This window comes from Lipophrys pholis (assembly GCF_963383615.2).
Source record: "Lipophrys pholis genome assembly, chromosome: 17".
NCBI lineage: Eukaryota > Metazoa > Chordata > Actinopteri > Blenniiformes > Blenniidae > Lipophrys > Lipophrys pholis.
Window position 1 is genome coordinate 2697215 of NC_137643.1, and position 16830 is coordinate 2714044.

Sequence of the window (16830 nt, forward strand, 5' to 3'; positions counted from 1 at the left end):
TTCCTGATTTTGACATTTTTTGGGGCTTTGACCTTGGTTGTTTTTGACATTCCAGCTGCTGTTTCTTTAAGCCTTTTCTAACTATTTTGTGTATATATTTGCTTTATATCTTTACTAGTTGTCTTAGCCATTTGAACAGTTTTCTCTTTTTTTCCCAAGTTGTTTTGGGCACTTTAAATCGTTTGAGGCAGAGTGTGATGGGCTGAGGATGAGGATGTGGAGGTAGAGTTTAGGATGTGGTGACAGTGGAGCATCTTTGGAGGAGGGAGACAGGGGACGCCATCTTGTTTGTTTTAGTGAAAAAGGGAGGGAGGAGGAGGAGGAGGAGGAAAACATCGAGCAGCAGCAGCAGCAGCAGCGACACCGGCAGAGGAGCACAGAACGCGGCTCGGCGGTGAGTCTTTCCCGGTCTATGTGAAGGTGGTGCTCGGTACATCAGGGATGCAGAGACACGCGGGCTTTAGAGGGATTGACAGCGGCTAATCGTTAGCCACTGTCACCTGTCTGCCCGGAGCGTCATGAAGCTCACTGCGGCGCGAGCGTCATGAAAAACCGCGCTAAAGGGAACGAGCTCGCCCTGTTGCCATGGCAAACGACTCCTTTCTGTTTAGAGAAGATAACATAGGCGCGTGCATTGCATTTTAAAGTCCTGCAACGACATCTTCTTTTTTCTTTTTATTTCTTTTGTTTTTACATTCATCATTAAGGGAGAGGCAATGGGATTACAAGCTATTCTGGCTTCTCTTTGCATGAAATCTGTGAAATGAAGAAAGCCTGGATAATCACCGGATCGATCCAGCTCTTCCACAACAATCCTGCTCCATCTCCATACCATCCACTCAGGCAGCTTCTTCAGAAGTTTGTGGTTTTCTTCACAATCGCTGAGAATTGACAACCCTTTAACATGAGGCATTGCGGCAGCACAGCCTTGGAGAAAATCTGCAAACTCTCTCAGTGCCTTAGGATTATTAGCAGCTATTGGGGGCCATTTCATCAATCTCTCTCTGAAAGCTCGTTGAACAATAAATGGACTTCCATATCTGTCTTCTAAAACAGCCCATGCACCTTTGTATGCATCCTCAGAGTTTCTGTAGAAAAAGCCTTCTACCGCTTTACGTGCCTCACCTGCTAGATAGATCTTCAAATAAAACATCTTCTCACTCACTGGAAGCGCCTTCTGATCGATCAATGCCATAAAGGATACTTTCCAATCAATAAACCTTAAAGGATCCCCTGTGAAAGTAGTGGGCTCTGGGACAGGCAAACGACCTAATGTAAAGGAATTTGCTATAATTTGGGCTAAACTGGCATCTTCCTGTATTACATTTTGGGGAACTGTGTGTCGTGGCTGAAAAGGTGTAGCTTGTGGATCAAGAATTGGGTTATAGTCAGTATTTAAACTATCAAGAGGAGATTTATCAGTCTTATCCACACAACTACCTGCTAAATCAAATTCATTATATGCCCTTACACGGGCCTCTGCAACCTTCACTTCACCATCTGCTCGCAGTTGTTGCAACTTTGATTTTCCTTCTTCCAGTTTTAACTTCATTTCAGCCTCTTTTTGTTTGATTTCTGCAAACATCTGTGTTTCTTCGCGTTTCCATTCGGTCTCCATTTTGACCAGCTTTGCCTGTTGAGAGTGAAGAATTTGGACAGCTTTTGCTTGCTCCATTTTGGCTGCCAGTTCCGCTTCTGCATCTGCACGTTTACTGGAGGACGACGACCTGGAGCAAGCACTTTCTGGAGCATCAGATCCTCCACTCGACTGGGAGGCAGCAGTTTCTGTGTTAGTTCGTCCAAAAATAGATCCATATTCCTGTTTATTGAGCTGTATCCTCACTCTCTCCTTTTCAAGGCGGTCATTAAAGGTTTGTCCAATGTTCTCCATTCTCTTATTGACAAGGTCACAAATCTCAGATGATAACGTGCTGCAGGCATCCATCTTCTTTACAATATCTGGAGCGCTTGTGTGATCACGTCTTATTGCCTCATAACATTGGCATACTTTATCATGATTGGCCTTGATTTCTCTTTGGATTTCTTCAAGATCATCCGGTGAACAAAGGATCTTTAATTTAGCTCTTATTTCCTTTGCCGACAGTTTCCAAGTTTCATATGCTTTGTTGAATGCTTTCTGCTTATTCTTTGCTTCTTGTTTTTGTAGCTCTCTGCCTTTTTCTGTTAAGGTTCGCTCCCGAGAGCTGGACCTCACCTCTGGAACATCTTGAGAGGTGTTTTTTGTTTCCTCAACAGATTCTAACATGTTGCTATTTTTAGGGCTGTTTATAACTTAAAGACTCTGAAGTGGTTTTTGTCTAATTCAACTGAGTTGTGACTCTAACTTAATTTGCACATGCTTTGAACCACCACTGATAGACCTGACTTCCTTAATCACCCCAAAGTTGAAAAACAACACTAATACATGTAAACAGTTGAGAATCAGCAGAGAAATTCCAATACACAAAATACCTTTGATGCAAATTATTATTATGTTGGCCTTAGCTACTTCTATTTATATTCAATCGGCAATATATGTACAACTGTACACATGTAAACAGAAAGGCACCACATTCAAAACATTTGAGGACTGACGGAAAGCGACGACAGCTTGATCTCTCAGCAACGTTGCCGTCTTTAATCAATGTCTCTCAGAGGAGCTGTTGCGCGCTGCAGCCGGTAGTTGACGACGTCTCTATGCACCAGGATGGCTCTAAAACAGCGTCGAGTTTCACTGTAGCTGCCCTTGGCATCAAGAAGAAAGCGTGGAGCTCGACGGGTGCAAACGTTTATTTTTCTTTTCTTTCATTGTTCTTCAGAACAGGCACCAGCACCGTACACCGTGAAACTGCAGGATATTATGAACAAAAAATACATCAGTTCACTTATTTCATTACATTTCAATCTAACAATAATACACAGTGCCCGACTAATAATAACAAACAAAAAGACGCGCTGTCATTGTACACACCTCGCTTCGCCTACCAAGGGCTCAAAACACCGGTCCTCATTTCGTCAATGATCCCAACACTTCAGAGTTTGCCTTAAGCAAAAACACAGGGCAACACATGCATGTCACAGTTCGATTTAACGCGTTTCTGTGACATCTTTTGGGACTACCTACCGGTTATCTTTTATATAGCAGTCGCTCCTTGTGCGCTGCTGTCAAGGCCCGTCAGTCTCAGTGTGCGTCAGCTGTCAAAACCCGCATGTGACGTCACAATTTGTAGGCAAGTTACAACCCGGAAACATGAATTGTCGGCGGGGTGAACCCCAGAACATGTATGGCAACAAAACAAAACAATACTGTAAGTAGCCACTTACAGATATATATATATATATATGTAGAATAAATGTGCACCTGATACATAAATGCTCCGATTAACACCTCACCTTCACACCTAATGTAAATAAGCAGACACCAGGAGTAACAAAGAAAACAGGATGTGCGTTAACATTTATATAAATAAAACAAGTCATTGAGTGCAGGAATAACATTTAGCATGAAAATTGCTATAAAATCTGCAGTTTGCATGTTCTCTCTGCGCAGGTGATATAGTGGTCATGTTTCAATTGGAAGGTCGCGGGTTCGACCCCCGTGTGTGTGTGCGTGTGCGTGTGTGTGTGTGTGTGTGTGTGTGTGTCTCGGTCAGAGTAACATTCACTCACTGGCTCCAAATATTAGATAAACTTTATTAGTCCAGGATTTGACCTCATCTGCCTTCGGAACTGTCGTCATTTTTCAGCTATAGATCAATATTGATCTTCTTTGTGACTCGTCCAACCAGTTCATCCATTCACCTGTAACTTCGAGCATCAACAAGGCATCTCAGCCAAAGGTGTCAGTCATCAGGGAGGGAAAAGCTGCTGATAAGAGAGAGAGGAAAAAAATCATCAGGGACAAAGAGAGCAGTGGGAAACGATGTAGACAGACAGAACCAGCAGATGGCGGTAATGCAACTTTATGGATGCTTCCTGTCGTTAAACACAAAAGAAGAGGAGAAGAACTTGGACTGTTGCCATACCGAGCCATGGTTTAGAGAATTCTCAATCAATTTGCCTCCTGCTGGTATTAACTAGACAAACATCTGCATCATGAAAGCTCCCACACGACAATGAGCGGATCTGTTACGCTCTGTTTTACTACATCTGAGTCCTGATTTCAATTCTGTGTTTTTGTCTTTGTCCTGTTTTGTTTTGTTTTTCCCCTCCAGGCCCGACGCCTCCCCCCTTCCCCCTTTCCCTGGTGGTGAGGAGGCGCCGAGACGATGTTTTATGCCCACTTTGTCCTTAGCAAACGAGGGCCGCCGGCCAAAATCTGGCTGGCGGCCCACTGGGACAAGAAGCTGACCAAGGCACACGTGTTTGAGTGCAATCTGGAGAGCAGCGTGGAGAGCATCATCTCACCAAAGGTCATTTCCTTTCACTGCTCGCTCCTAACGGCTTTAAAACAGCTTGTTGTGTTTGTTGAACTGTACATGGGATGCCAACGGTTCAAGAGGATGGCTTTGTATTGAATCATCGCCTTGTGATTTCATTTGATTCAGGTGAAAATGGCTTTAAGGACGTCGGGTCATCTCCTGCTGGGGGTGGTGAGGATCTACCACAGAAAGGCCAAGTACCTGCTGGCAGATTGTAACGAGGCCTTCATCAAGATCAAGATGGCGTTTCGACCAGGTTGGAAACACTAAATCAGTCATTGGATTCCCTGAAGCGGTTGGGAAGAGTCGGTGGAGAGGCTCATGCTCTGTCTGTGTGACGTTTTAGGTGTGGTGGATCTTCCAGAGGAGAACAGAGAGGCGGCGTACAATGCCATCACCCTACCGGAGGAGTTCCACGACTTTGACCAACCGCTGCCAGACTTGGAGTGAGTCCTGTTTATTCCTGACGGGGAAATTCCAGCAGGAAAATACTTCTTTTTTGTTTGTTTATTTCCAGTCGGCAAAATATAAAGCCACTACGACTTGCTGCTTTAGATATTGTTTTTTTTAGCAAGGAGAGGAGTCATAGCCCACGTGGTTGAGGTAGAAAGAATATTTCAACTCCAGGAACACTTCAGGCCATGGTTGATACACACACTATTTTCATATTCATAATGTCATCCACGCTTGTCCTCTGACTGCACGTTTAACCCATTCTAATTTTAAGAATCCCTGAAAGGTCGCCGCACCGATCCCACGGAAAGGCAACAAATGGGCTTTCAGGCTGCTGGTAAATTCAGAATTCCTGACGGTGCTTCTGTGTCTTTTGTGCAGCGACATTGACGTGGCTCAGCAGTTCAACTTGAACCAGAGCAGAGTGGAGGAGATCACCATGAGAGAGGAGGTGGGAAACCTCAACCTGCTGCAGGACAATGACTTTGGTGAGCGTCTTCACTTCTCTTTATTTGACCATATTATTCTATATATTTTTGGGGTCATTTGAAACAGTTTGAATAACCATTTTACTCATTAGCCTCAGCTTTGCCATGTCACAGTATATTTCATTATGTTGTCTGGCGCAGCTGACTTTGGAATGGACGACCGGGAGATGATGCGAGAGGAGAGCGCCTTCGAGGTGGAGATCATGGGAGCGTCAGCCTCCAACCTGCTGCTGGAGGCGGAGGGCGGAGCTAACCCGATGGCCGACAAGTCCAACCATCTGGAGTACGACGACCAGTACAAGGACGACTTCGGAGACAACCCCATGGAGAGCCACGAGGGAGGAATGCTGGGTAAGATCTGGCGGTGTCGCACACCGTCAAACGTTTTTGTTTTTAGAACCCGAGAAATGAAACACGACACGTCAATCCTACTCATGTAATGTGCAGTGGACAAGCTGCTGAGTAACGAGGATGGAGGCGGCATCTTCGACGACCCTCCTGCCATCACACAGAGCGTCATGATGCCTCAGGACCACGGAGACGACGAGGACGACTTCGATGCCCTCTCAGGTCAGCCGCACTCAGCCGGGCTCCACAGTGTGGCGCAGACTCATTGTTGTCTATAATGCAGAAGACTGACCGAGCTGTTATTAATGTTAAACATTAATGTTTTCCTCACTGTGTGGCGTTAGCCGGAGCCCCGGACAGCCCGGATTCCGGTCCGACAGAGCCTCTGCCCACCATGGCCGACCAGGCAGAACAAACCAACCTGGTTCACAACGAGGAGGAAACCTTCGCTCTGGAGCCCATCGACATCACAGGCAGCTGCTTTTCCTGTTTCCCAACGGCTCGTTTTCTCATCCCGCTCAACGCAGCGTCTTCTAACTTTAGTCTGAACATCGGTCTCAACTTCAGGAGGACGATCTTCTGACTGGCTTTGGAGCGAAGAAACTTTCATCATTAGAAAAAGAAATAAATCTGAAATAGAACAAATATACAAGAGGGAAAACTTAGTTTAGAAAGGAATGAAAGTTTGGCCAAACATAAAACATCAAACCAGAATACAATGATCAAAACCGTCATGACATCTGAAGCTCAACATTTACTGTTTTGGACCAAACATTTATATTTTCCTGAAGATTAATAATAAGAATAATAATTATAATTATTATCCTCTGACTGGTTCCTGATGTTTCGTGCTCGTTGCAGTGAAGGAAACCAAGGCGAAGCGTAAGAGGAAGCTGATTGTGGACAGCGTGAAGGAGCTGGATAGTAAAACCATCCGGGCGCAGCTCTCCGACTACTCGGACATCGTCACCACGTTGGATCTGGCTCCTCCCACCAAGAAGCTGATGATGTGGAAGGAGACCGGGGGCGTGGAGAAGCTCTTCTCCCTCCCGGCTCAGCCCCTGTGGAACGCCCGGCTGCTGAAGGTGAGTTTTCAACGGACGCAGTTCCACGCGGCCACTCGTGCTCTCGTCACGCCCTCATTTCTTCTCGTGTGCAGATGTTTACAAGATGCCTCACGCCGCTGGTACCCGACGAGCTGAGGAAGAGGAGGAAGGGCGGAGAGGCCGACAGTCTGGATGAGTTCCTGAAGGATCTGGAGAACCCGGAGGTGCCCAGAGAGGAAACCGCCGGACAGCAACAGAAAGACATCATGGGTGAGAGAATGGATCTGTGTGTGTAGATTCACGTCACACAAAGTGTGAGTTTACTTTAGTGAAATGGCTTTAAGGTGAAGTTTTATTCCTCCTGTGTTGATTGACTGACCTTTGCAGGGCTGATAAGATGCAAACGTACAAATGCAAGAGAGAAGAATAGTGAAAAACAGGCAGCATGCATGATGAGATGACAAATTGTTCTAATTCACAGTGAAAACAACCCACTTGGTGTTAAGCTTCATTAATTAATTAATTAACAGTTTTTCTGCATTCGAACACCAAACCCGGTTCAGATTCCCCAATAAACCCTTTTGAAGAGTTCAGAAACAAAGCGAGTACACGATGACAGGAATCGTGTGAGGATTGTCTTCCAGACCAGACCATCATGGAGGAGGCCAGCGTTCTGCAGACGTCGGCTGTGGAGGGGAGCAGGACGACGCTGGACGAGGCCGCCATGCCGCCTCCTTCCTCCCAGAGGAGCTTAAAACGCAAAGCGCAGGACACGGAGCCGGCTCTGCCCGTGAGTACAGCCCTCCTGCCACTGACCGACACCAGAATCATGTTGTAATGCTTTCATGATTTTCATTTATCCACCTTTCTGATTGGCTGTAGCCACTGAACTGTACTGCTGTGACCTCTGACCTCCCGCCCTCCAGATGGGAGCCTTGGACCAGCTGCAGCAGCAGGAGTCTGAGGTATCTGCTGCGTCCCAGCAGCTGGAGACAGCCAGCGTGGATCTGCCTCCGGAGGAAAGCACCACCAACATCAGCCAGCTGATTGATTTGGACCTGCTGGTGGACAAGGACAAGAAGAAGAACGACGACGACTCTGACGACGAGGTGAGACGGAGATCCACACACTGCTTCTCCATGACTCATTGACACAGATACATCCATCATCTATACATCTCTCTCTCTCTCTCTCTCTCTCTCTCTCTCTCTCTCTCTCTCTATATAAAATTAGTTTAGAATTTTTTTTTTTATTGAATTTAAAAGTTTATTTCGGACATGTGGGCACAAATGAAATTATTATAACAACAAAAATACAACAGAGCAAACATAACAGAGCAAAGTAAATATTTATTTATGTTTTTATAAAGAGACTAAATGCAATTCAAATTGCCATACAGGTGATTTGAGACATTAAAGGCAAAACATTTTTAAATGTCATTGCACATATAGAAATCTACACATGTATGTCTATGTTTTCTATATGTGCACATTCATAGAAACACTGGTGTGTGTGTGTGCGCGCGTGTGTGTGTGTGTGTGTGTGTGTGTGTGTGTGTGTGTGTGTGTGTGTGTGTGTGTGTGTGTGTGTGTGTGTGTGTGTGTGTGTATGCGTATGCGTGTGCATGTGTGTGTGTGTGTGTATGTGTGTCAGGAGGAGGAGGTGCAGGGAGGAGATCAGGACCAGGAGGAGAGGAGGTGGAACAAAAGAACCCAGCAGATGCTTCATGGCCTCCAGGTACTGAAGTGAAGTTTACAGTTTCTGAACTTACAAAAGTTCAGTTGTATTTATTGAATTTACTGTTTCACGTTGTTTAGTGGCGGATGTTTGTGGTTGTTGGAGAAATGGATGTTTTCTAACGTCTTATGTAATAGTGAGACGTGCAGTGAAACACTAACTACTTTCACCAGTAGAAGAACCAATGTCTCCGCCATCTTTGATGAGTCCAACACAAGTTTTCAGATCAAAACCCACCACGACCAATCAGATCTCCCCGTCCTGACTGCCTGTCTCCCCCCCAACAGAGGGTGATGGCCAAAACAGGCGCCCAGTCGGTCAGCCTGCTGGATCTCTGCAGGAACAACAACCGAAAGCAGGCGGCGGCCAAGTTTTACAGCTTCCTGGTGCTGAAGAAGCAGCAGGCGGTGGAGCTGGTCCAGGAGGAGCCGTACAGCGACATCGTAGCCACGCCCGGCCCTCGCTTCCACATCATCTGAGAGAAGCGCTCCGAGGAAGCTCCGCCGTCAGGCCGGTCTGCTCATCTTAACAGTTATTCACCTGAATCATGTGGTGCTTTCGTGTCGGGCAGTGTGAGGGGGGGAAGAAAGGTGACTTGGCTTCGTAAAGAAGATCGCAACTCCAAACAATATCCACTTTAATACCGAGTTATGTTTTTTTTAATGAAATGTCTTTTAGGCCTCGTTCTTCCCTCATTCTCTGCCTATTTTATTTATTTATTTATTTTAGACTTTATAGAAAAATTCATGCACTTTATGTATAAAAGCCCGTGTCCACACAGCCTTTGGTTTCTGGCTGGAAGCAGCTCTGACAGGCCTGCAGAGCCACAACTCTGAGCTCTGAGGAGGATCAGCGCGGCGCCGCAGTGGTTCGCCAGGTCTATGTAGAGTTTCCACGTTCTTCCCCAAAGCCCAGCGGCAGCAGCCATTAGCAACACGGAAAGGAAAAACGAACCACCATGTGGACACAGGCTGGACATTGTCGTTGAAGTGGCTGGTGGAAGACGCTCCGTCGCAGCATCTGGTTGTTTGGAGCTGCTGTCTCTCGCCGCTCAGTGTTACCAAAGTGAAGATTTAGTTTACAGCCGTGGGTTTGTCACTCCATCCACTCTTCTCCACCGGACGGAGAATGCGCCTGTATCCAGATTGTTTTAAAAAGAGTTTGCGCAGGTATGAGTTGTGGACTCTGCGGTTTAATGAATACAAGACTGTATTGCAGCACTTTAGGAAAAAAATTTAATAAAAATCGTATTGTTCTTACAAGCGCTGCGCTCGCGTCTCCAATCAGAAACCAATTGTCAGGATTATTTTTTTTTACGATAAAAAATTGGACCCAAATCCGTTCTGATGCAGTTTGCATGAAGCATGACGAAGCAAAGAAACGAAGCCTGCGATAAGAGTGAGACTAGAGACACATTAGAGTGAATCTGTTCTGCATGCTGGTGTGAAATATTTCCCAAGAGTGCAAATCATCAGCTGGTTTAAAGTTCATCATATCTGTCTGTCGGAGGATGTTGTTGTTCTCGAACGTCAGTTTGAAGTCTTTCTTTCGCCGCGTTACAGGACAGCGGCGGCTGGACGCCGATCATCTGGGCCGCGGAGCACAAACATGTGGACGTGATCAAATCGCTGCTGAACCGCGGCGCCGACGTCACCATCAACGATAAGGTCAGTGAAGAGACACGGGATGAAACCAGTTTTCATAATTTAACCCAGACATCAATGTCCAGATACATTTGCTTTGATTTCATAAAGTAAACGCTTATGTGAGTAGAAATAACTATCAAAACAATGAACTTTTTCAACAATAATCCTGAGTGAGATGAACATGTACAGTATTTGAGTTCTTCACCTGAGTCAAAGTTCAACCACCAGAGAAGAGGCAAGTTGTTTCTCTACTTGTGGTGTTCATTACCTAGGAACTGAAACATCTGAACAGTGTGCAAAACAAAACATTAAATACAATTACAAGAAACAACTTACTAATGCTAGAGGAAGTGAATCAAGAGAACAAACCGAAATATGGTATTTCTAAAGGATTTGAGGAAGTTGCACCACTCAGCCGAATTAAAGAAGAATTACAGTAAAGAGGCCAGGTGTGGAATGGCAACTAAAGAAGGAAAAGAGAACAGAAATAGTTTTAACCTTAATGGGAGAGAAAGCACTGATGACAAAATTAAATGAGAAAAATCACTTTGGATTAAATATTCAGACACATAATTCAAAATCATAATAGAATAAAGAGATTTTCAAATCCGCATTTTAAATCAATTTAAGTTTCTAACTTTAATTTATCCATCATAACTCAACAGTTCGTATAGTTTGTTCACAGTTAATTGTATTCTATCAGCTATTTTCAGTGTCACAACTGACGTTAACTTAATTTGTTTGTAGAATTTATTGTTCGTACGTGATCGTTGATGCAAAGCAACAACACGCTCACAGGTTTTTGAACATCATTTCTTTCTCCTCCTCAGGAGCTGAATGTGTGTCTCCACTGGGCGGCGTACGCCGGTAACGTGGATATCGCCGAGCTGGTGCTGAACGCCGGCTGCTCCCTCGCCTCAGTGAACGTACACGGAGACACGCCGCTGCACATCGCCGCCAGAGAGGGCTACCTGGAGTGCGTCACGTAAGTCGATATCACAAACAACAGCCACGTTGAAGTCGTGTAAAGAAAAGTTAGAAGCAGCATCTCAAATAAAAATAGTCAAAAACATCAACCAAGGATACTGAATCAGTGATGGAGGAGGGCATCTGCCCTTAACCTGCCCAACCCCCCCCCCCCACACACACACACACACACACACACACACACACAAACTAAAGTAAAGACAAGGAGCTGATCTACCAGCCATCTGAATAAACACAAAACACTTAAATATACATGGAGGGAAAAGCCTGGAAAAAAGTTTTTATCACTTCTGTGTACATGAAGTGTTCTTACTGTGCCTCAGCTGGTACTTCCTGTGTCACAGGTTGCCTTTCAATCACAATAGTTCTTGCCCCCCCCCCCCCCCCCCCCCCCCCGCCCTTCCCGAAACTACATGGGTAACAGTTCACTTCAACAATGACGGATCCGATTAGTTTCAACATGTGTTTTGCCTCCCTGTCTCCTGTCTGCAGGTTGTTTTTGTCCAGAGGGGCAGATATAGACGTCATGAACAGGGAGGGAGACACACCGCTCTCCCTGGCCCGGGCCGACACTCCAGTGTGGGTGTCACTTCAGATCAACAGGAAGCTGCGCCGGGGAATAACCAATCGCATGCTCCGGACAGAGAGAATCATCTGCAGGTGGGTTTAGTATCTTAGGACGTTATAAATATTAGATAAAACTTGTCTAAGTACCATCGTGATCAGATGAAGGTGAATAAAATTGCTCTGATGGTCTGAAAACTAAACAGCTGTTTTCCATATCAGGCACAAGCGAGTTGTCCAGCACGATATGCTGAAATACAATTAAACTAATTAATCATGTATGAACACGTTTTCTTCACTTTTTACATTTCTGTTGTTTGATCTTCTCCCTGATGCAACTCTGTTGTTCTTAGTGACATCGCTCAGGGTTACGAGAACGTGCCAATTCCCTGTGTGAACGCCGTGGACGACGAGGGCTGTCCTTCAGACTACAAATACGTTTCAGAGAACTGTGAAACTTCAGCGATGAACATAGATCGAAATATCACACACTTACAGGTAATGTCATTGTGGCTTCACTTTTCATGCAAAGAAAAGATTTTTTTGAGGAAAGAAAGAGCAGCTGGAGCTTTTTCTTCTCTTCTTCTTGTCTTCAGCACTGCAGCTGCACGGACGACTGTTCATCCAGTAACTGTCTGTGTGGACAGCTCAGCATCCGCTGCTGGTATGACAAGGTAACGAGCTTCTCAAAAGCCACGCCATCAATGTTACTCAGATAAACCTGCTGGGGGAAAAAGACAGATACAGATCATTTGCTGGTTAGAGTCATTACTTTATTCATTGTCATTACTAGACTTGAAAGTATTAACGTTTCAAGTCTAGGGATTTTCTAAAGGGGTCCATTTTCACCACAGAAGATTTAATGTCACAAAATTTAAAAGATATTCCCATTAAGTTTTATTTTTGAATCATAAAATCTGTAGGAGACATTAAAAACGGACCGAAATCCTATTTATTTTATGATTCATAATTCACATAAATGGGTTATATTCCTCACAGGATTTCCTGCAAGTGGTCAAATATGTTGTTGAGACATCCGAGATTCTATTCATCTCTCATGGTCGAGTATACAGCATTATGCACATTGAAGAAAGAAAAAAAAAAATGCTAAAGGTACCCCAGCCTTATATGTCCGTTGTCATTTTTTTTATGGGTCGTATTTTATTAGATTACAAATTTAAAACATGCATCAGGTGATATTCGCAGTAACCTTCAGTAAGAGGTGCTTTTCTAAAGGCGAAAGGAGCAGAACGCATCCGTTCATGTCAATTTATGCAACATTTAAAGCAGAAGTGTTTTGTTATTTACACAAATGTCCTGCCTTTCTCTGCCTGTAAAGGGTGGTCAGACACTTATAGCAATAATATGTCTCCTGTACAACCAGCCATATCAAACTAATTGAAAACAGGTTCTCTCTTTTCCACTGTTCCTTTTAAGGGAACAGTGAAGCCAAAGACCAGAATTAAATGTTCACCAAAGAGATGATGTTATTCTCATATTGGTTTTTTTTGTTGTCAGGATCAGCGGCTGCTTCAAGAATTCAACAAAATTGAGCCTCCACTAATATTTGAGTGCAACATGGCGTGTTCTTGTTATCGATCGTGCAAGAACCGGGTCGTCCAGGCAGGCATCAAGTACGTGTGTCACATGACGTGTGGTTTTCTACCAACAGCAGCTGCATGAGCCCAATGGGATCAAATAGCAATACAAATAGTACAAGCACTACGATTCTAACATCATTGTACTCATCACATAATCGCTTTCCCTCGTCTCAAGTGAAATCTGTTATTATAGTTTTTTTCTTGCTGCAATCAAACATTTTAACTTGTAATTTATTACTTTTATTATTCTACGTTTCTCCGTTTTTGTTCTGTCATACTAAGTTCTATTAATTCTACCTCCCTGCATCGTCTTTAATTGTTCATTGATTTTTTGCTCTGTGGTGTGTCTTAATTGTGCAGCTAAACATTCTGAGTGGCAGAGAAGAGGCTAGAGAGAGAAAAGAAAAGAGAACGCGAGAGGGAGACGGTGAAATGTTTTTGACTTGTCATGATTTCCCCTCACTCCCCGGCAGAGTTCGTCTGCAGCTCTACAGGACAGACAAGATGGGCTGGGGAGTCCGAGCTCTGCAGGACATCCCTCAGGGAAGCTTCATCTGCGAGTAAGAAAAAAAACAACAACCCAAAAAACCTGTCCAGTATTAAGCTGCGCTCATGTGAACGGTTTGACGTCTTCCTTTCCTCCTTTACACAGATATGTTGGCGAGCTGATCTCTGATGCAGAGGCAGACGTCAGAGAAGACGACTCCTACCTGTTTGACTTGGACAACAAGGTGAAATAGATGTGATGATAAAACAGACACACTCGCCCTGGCGCCAGAACGGCTGGGCTGGTGAAGAGTTTGATCATGAACCGAAGCAGTGGTTTTCAGCTGTCGCCTCTCTCTGCTGTGCCCAGTTCATCTGAATCCGTCTCTTTCACTTCCTGTGTAGGACGGAGAGGTGTACTGCATCGACGCCCGTTACTATGGCAACATCAGCCGCTTCATCAACCACCTGTGTGACCCGAACCTCATCCCAGTACGCGTGTTCATGCTGCATCAGGACCTCCGATTCCCCCGCATCGCTTTCTTCAGCTCCAGAGACATCCTCAGTGGGCAGGAGCTGGGGTGAGACCATCACAGGCTTTAAACCTTTAGTCTTCAAAACTTTCCCACTGAATTACCACGGTTACATTCCTTTTATTAGAACATTTAATAAAAAAACTGAAACAAAAAGCATTAAACAGCTCAAAAAGACACACAATCACAATTTCCAGCATTAAGATTTCTTGGCGAATGGTAATTCTTAAATTGTTTTGTTTGAAAAGGGACACAAACTACTTAATTAAAAAAACAAAACATTAACTGAACGGACAGACTAGAGGGAAGTTGTTCTTCATCTGACACAGGGGCAGCACATTATGGTATCATGTTAAGTTTTCTCTCATAACGTATAAACTAAAAGATTAAAGTCTTTCTTACATTTTCTATTTGGTAATTATAGCCTCTGAATAAAAAATATATATATTTACAATGATTGATGAGATGAAGTCATGAAGGCCTGAGATGTCAATAATCTGAGATATATGGACAATTCACTGCTTGAATGAATTATTGTAGTTACTGAGATGCACTTTGTTTACAGTTCTGTTGTACTTTGTGTCTCATCTTCTGTCCGTCTTCAGGTTCGACTACGGAGACCGGTTTTGGGACATAAAGAGCAAGTATTTCACCTGTCAGTGTGGATCAGAGAAATGCAAGCATTCGGCGGAGGCCATCGCCTTGGAGCAGAGCAGGCTGGCTCGGCTGGAGGCCTGCCCCGACTCGGGAGCTGACTGTGGGATGGCCATGCTGGGAAACTCCTGAAAACCTCACCCATGGGACATTTGGGTCAGCCTCCTCAGTTTCACATGCACACGCAACAACAGGAAGTCAAGACGAGGAGAAGGGGATCTAGTTCACTTGCTCATCTAAGGTGCTGATTTTGTTTACTTGAGACGTCGTCTATATTCCCAACAACTGCCAACTGATAAGTTACTTTATCATTTCCACTCTGATAGAGGACATGAGCCTTAACCTAACAGTTTTCTCAGTGTAGGCTGGTCTTGTGATTGTCCTCATACAGTAATGTTACTGTATCCCACCATATTCTTATGCCTTTCCGCATAAACTCTGTGCATTAGGAGCGTGCCATCAAGTACCGGTCTTGCATATATCCATTTGACACATTCTCTGTTGTGCCAACAAACAGTCATGAGTCAGCGAGCGCAGGACTCTCCAAGGACTTGAAGGATAGTGTTGTTATTGGATGATGGTTTTAGCTTCATCTTCTTTATTTTTTTATACATATTTCTTTGTTTTCACATGTAGTGTAATAAAATAACTCGTGAGTTGATCTGTGGCTTCTGGTGTTCATTCAATTATGAGTTTTGATATCAGATCTAGTGCAGCTTTCCTGTCGTCAAATGCTTTTAAAAAGTTTATTCTTTGTGTGTCGTTTGTTTTCTCTTGACAGATGTGGTGTTATATTGTAGCTGCTGTAGTTTGATCAACAGGGGGCATTCGAGGCGGGCAGTGAGGAGACCTCACTGATCAAACATGCCTCTCTCTGCCATAATTTCCATATATAAATTACGGGAAGGGCAATTTACAGATTACTGCAAACTGGTTAAACTGGTTACCTTGGTGGTATTGTGAATGTTGCAGTACCTGTTTTGTGACAGGCTATTGGCCTGTTTACATGATAAAAGGTTTTTTTGTTTTTGAGAGATGTGAATGCAATTGGAAAAACACGAGGGTTTAGTGTGTACTGACAGTGAGTACATAATATTTTAAAGCAGATGTTGAGTCAACTTGCGACTAAAAAACAGTGTTGGTGAGCTTTTCATCGTGACTTGAAGTAAGTGCCTCAAATTTGCATGTTTTGTGCTTATCCTGATTTGTTATCGAGCCTGTTTAAGGGTGACACGTCAAAGTACAAATGTATTACTTTTTAAAAAGGCGGATCATTATAAATGCCAAAGACTTAAATACTATAGTTATGAAGCGCAATACATGCATCTGTTTTTATTCTTACATGGTTCAAAATCATAGCTATTATTCCCTCAAATTACGTCTGATTTCTGCCTAGAATTACACTCATGCAGGATATTTACCTTAACAGAAGAGGGGACAGGTCGCTGCTTTTTCAGAGCTATAAATTTACTATTTTGCAGCATAATTGGAAAAACGTCCTTTTGTTTTTGATGTAAGGACGTTTAAGTCTTTCCTCAAATGATAATATTTGAGCAGAAAAGTCTATTTTCTATCATGGATAGGAGAGTTGTAAAAGTTTGGGCTATATGTTCCCTGATATTGTAATAGACAAATCAATTTGCAGCATTTAGAATAGTTTCAACTTAATGAAATATCTTAAGTTTGAGAACTACATTGAATGGGATAGTTTGCGAGGATGCTGTGTGTAACCTGAAGGATGGAAGAAATTCTCTAAAAGGGGATTAATAAAATTGTCATGAATGAATAAAGCATGTTTTTTAGTGTTTTGCAGAGGAAATATCCATGAGTTTTGTGGTTTACACGATAAGAGAAGTATTGAAGAGG

The 16830-nt window shown here is 43.8% G+C and overlaps 2 protein-coding genes and 1 long non-coding RNA gene across 4 annotated transcripts; 2 read left to right on the forward strand and 1 right to left on the reverse strand.

Annotated features, from left to right (window-relative positions):
- Positions 1-325: 325 nt before the first annotated feature.
- Positions 326-8972, forward strand: LOC308122357 (double-strand-break repair protein rad21 homolog A-like; the record flags this gene model as incomplete). Its single annotated transcript, XM_080484127.1, has 14 exons — positions 326-394; positions 4215-4412; positions 4548-4677; positions 4768-4867; positions 5256-5362; positions 5504-5713; positions 5810-5932; positions 6055-6183; positions 6572-6795; positions 6870-7026; positions 7401-7546; positions 7683-7865; positions 8410-8493; positions 8781-8972. Exons 2-14 carry the CDS (start codon positions 4269-4271, stop codon positions 8970-8972), a joined length of 1929 nt encoding a protein of 642 aa, XP_080340253.1. The 5' UTR covers positions 326-394; positions 4215-4268.
- Positions 693-3186, reverse strand: LOC308123070. Its single transcript, XR_013936188.1, has 3 exons — positions 3125-3186; positions 2972-3043; positions 693-2848 (listed from the first exon to the last, which is right to left on the reverse strand). It is a non-coding gene; the product is annotated as an uncharacterized lncRNA (long non-coding RNA).
- LOC308122358 (histone-lysine N-methyltransferase EHMT2-like) lies at positions 8893-15624 on the forward strand. Of its 2 annotated transcripts, XM_080484128.1 has the most exons (11): positions 8893-9003; positions 10056-10160; positions 10970-11124; positions 11619-11786; positions 12044-12188; positions 12287-12364; positions 13209-13324; positions 13765-13851; positions 13944-14022; positions 14183-14358; positions 14916-15624. In XM_080484128.1, exons 4-11 carry the CDS (start codon positions 11653-11655, stop codon positions 15094-15096), a joined length of 996 nt encoding a protein of 331 aa, XP_080340254.1. In that variant the 5' UTR covers positions 8893-9003; positions 10056-10160; positions 10970-11124; positions 11619-11652; the 3' UTR covers positions 15097-15624. The 2 variants fall into 2 exon arrangements, with proteins under 2 accessions (XP_080340254.1, XP_080340255.1); XM_080484129.1 differs by lacking the exon at positions 8893-9003 and having other exon boundaries at positions 10009-10160.
- Positions 15625-16830: the final 1206 nt, after the last annotated feature.

Excerpts from the sequence above, each read along its gene's own strand:
- LOC308122358 (XM_080484128.1), top strand. The coding sequence starts at position 11,653 with ATGAACAGGGAGGGAGACACACCGCTCTCCCTGGCCCGGGCCGACACT. Across the intron at positions 13,852-13,943 it reads CAGGGAAGCTTCATCTGCGA|ATATGTTGGCGAGCTGATCT; the intron begins GTAAGAAAAAAA and ends TCCTTTACACAG. Across the intron at positions 14,359-14,915 it reads CTCAGTGGGCAGGAGCTGGG|GTTCGACTACGGAGACCGGT; the intron begins GTGAGACCATCA and ends GTCCGTCTTCAG.